At 48.5% G+C, this 2661-nt stretch overlaps 1 protein-coding gene across 4 annotated transcripts in view; it reads left to right on the top strand.

Annotated features, from left to right (window-relative positions):
* Nucleotides 1-2158, top strand: part of nckap1 (NCK-associated protein 1) — a 36430-nt gene extending 34272 nt beyond the window's left edge. For all 4 annotated transcript variants that reach the window (XM_070977724.1, XM_070977723.1, XM_070977725.1 and 1 more), the window contains 2 exons: nt 45-134; nt 507-2158. In XM_070977724.1, the coding sequence (XP_070833825.1) occupies nt 45-134; nt 507-623 (207 nt within the window). In that variant the 3' untranslated portion in view covers nt 624-2158. The remainder of the gene's footprint in view (nt 1-44; nt 135-506) is intronic.
* Nucleotides 2159-2661: the final 503 nt, after the last annotated feature.

Below are 2661 nucleotides of genomic sequence, written 5' to 3'. Positions count from 1 at the left end.
GTGTGTGTGTGTGTGTGTGTGTGTGTGTGTGTGTGTGTGTGCAGCTGGCCTCGTCCAGCCTGTTGAAGATCGGTCAGGAGACGGACAAGATGACGACACGTAACAGAGAGTCTGTCTACCTGCTGCTGGACATGGTGAGACACGAATGAGACGCTTTCAGTCTGGTTTGGTTCAGACCAGAACAGACTGGTGCCGTGTGTGCGTTCAGTTCTGGTCCAGCTGGTTTTCACGTGAACCAATCAGAGTTAACGTGTTCGCTCGGTTGCACAGTTCAGCTTTCACTCAGCGTGAATTAAAAACATGTGCAGACGGACGAAAAGGACGGAGCGTCCACATCACCGACACGGTGGGCGTGGACGCAGACTCAGACCCTCCTCCTCTCGCCCCCGTCCTCTGTCCTGACCTGGCAGAGGCAGCGGGGCTGGTTTGAGCGAGGCGAGCCGGTGGAGTGGAGGACGCGGCGTCTCTGCTGGACATTGACGTCTGTGTTGTCTTTGGTCTTTCAGATCGTGCAGGAGTCCCCCTTCCTGACCATGGACCTGCTGGAGTCCTGCTTCCCCTACGTCCTGCTGCGAAACGCCTACCACGCCGTCTACAAACAGAGCATCAGTGCTAACGCATAGACGCACGCACGCACACACACACACACACACACACACACACACACACACACACACACACACACACACACACACACACACACACACACACACTAATAGCAAACACTAAAACAAACTAAAACGTTTGCCTCAACACACCGTTCAGATGACACGAAGCATCACACACACGTATTTAAACACTAAACACACACACACACACACACACACACACACACACACACACACACACACACACAGCTGGGCATCAGCGTCTTTATTTTAATCATTCTACTTTTTCATGATGTTGCCAGGGACCGTAACCATAGCAACAGGTAGTCTACCAGATGGTTGGTCGGTGTGAGCGAACAAATATAAATATAAAGTATATAAAGAGTGACACTAAAGTATTCTTCTTCTTCTTTGGTTCTTTCTGTTGTTCTGATGACAGATGTGAGGTTTTTAGGTGCCGGCTCATAAACTCGTATGTGGTGACCTTTTTTTTTTTTTTTCCTTTGTTTTTGGGTTTTTGGTTTAACGGGGCCGTTTGGTTGGTTAACAGAGCCGGCGAGGATTCGCTGTTCATACTGACACACATGCTGTTCATGTAAGTTTACACGTGTACACACAGCAGATACAAGACCACACACACACTAATGAACATGCCATGGCGTGTGCACACACACACACACACACACACACACACACACACACACACACACACACACACACACACTAATGAACATTCCATGGCACACACACACACACTAATGAACATGCCATGGCGCGCGCACACACACACACACACACACACACACACACACACACACACACACACACACACACACACACACACACACACACACACACGCGTATGACATGGTGACGTTCCTTTCTTTTCGAGCTAGTTGTAACAGCCCTCTCGTGGGTAAAGATATAATATCTGTATTCTTCTTTGATGTGAACTGAACTCGTCTGTTTTTAATGTTCATGTTTTGTTATTTTTACGACGATTTGCCAAATGTGTTGACACTAAAGCTTGTGTTGGGTTGGAAGTGATGGCGTGTTTGGGGATCAATGGGTGACATGTCGATGTGGAATAATGGGCCTGACAGACGGGGTTACGCAGGAACTTTAAAGTACTGCAGTAATACTGCAGCACGGCGTGGAGCGGGGAGCCCTCAGCACACCTGCAGACAGCTGCTGTTAGCCGCTCTCCTGATGACGAAGGTGCTACTCTTCTTCCTCTGTCGAGTCAAAATGAACGAGCCAGAGCCAAATCTGATTCTGTCATCTTAAAGAAATCTTCATCTTATCGAGGGAAATTTAGCTTTTCTCTAAGTTTTACAGCTGCAGGCCGTCAGCAGGCCCTATTGAAGCAGCTGGGGAATAGTGCCTTGCTCAGAGGCACCTAAACAGCAGCTGTTGAGGGTCCAGCGTCTGCACGCCGTGGTCAGGGACACGTAGGACGTAACTCCTTTAAAGCCAGTTTGACCAGTTCCTCACAGACAAAGTGAAAAATCTGGAGCTGCAATAAGACCACAAATAAATGTGTATATGTACACTGTGGGTGGTGTTTTCACTGGAGACACACACACACACACACACACACACACACACACACACACACACACACACACACACACACACACACACACACACACACACACACACACACCAGGCTCTGTCTGAGAGCTCGCATTGTCTTATGTTGGACTGCTGAAAGTTGAAATCCAGAGGAAACAGGATGTCACATTTACAGCATGAAGCAGGAAAACACTCCAGTCTAAAGGACATGTGTACTTGTACTGCGTGTTTGAGCTGCTGGTATGCACTGAGAGCATGTGAGGACAGATCAGTGGACACGTTCTGATGAGGACGGACAGTTTTCTTTCTAACCTCTTTTCTCTGTCCAAATCCACCGTGTCACTGAAACCACATGAATAAACTAAAGTTTAGGACTGTGAGTGTGTGACACGGCGGTCAGCTGACCTGAACACCGGCGACACTTTGGATCATTGACGGCATGAGAGTCTATAAGCAGACGGAGGAGGGAAGGACGTCA

This window comes from Chaetodon trifascialis, chromosome 13, assembly GCF_039877785.1.
Source record: "Chaetodon trifascialis isolate fChaTrf1 chromosome 13, fChaTrf1.hap1, whole genome shotgun sequence".
Taxonomy (NCBI): Eukaryota; Metazoa; Chordata; class Actinopteri; order Chaetodontiformes; family Chaetodontidae; genus Chaetodon; species Chaetodon trifascialis.
The sequence above is the reverse complement of the archived record's forward strand: the minus strand, read 5'-3'. Positions and strand labels throughout refer to the sequence as shown.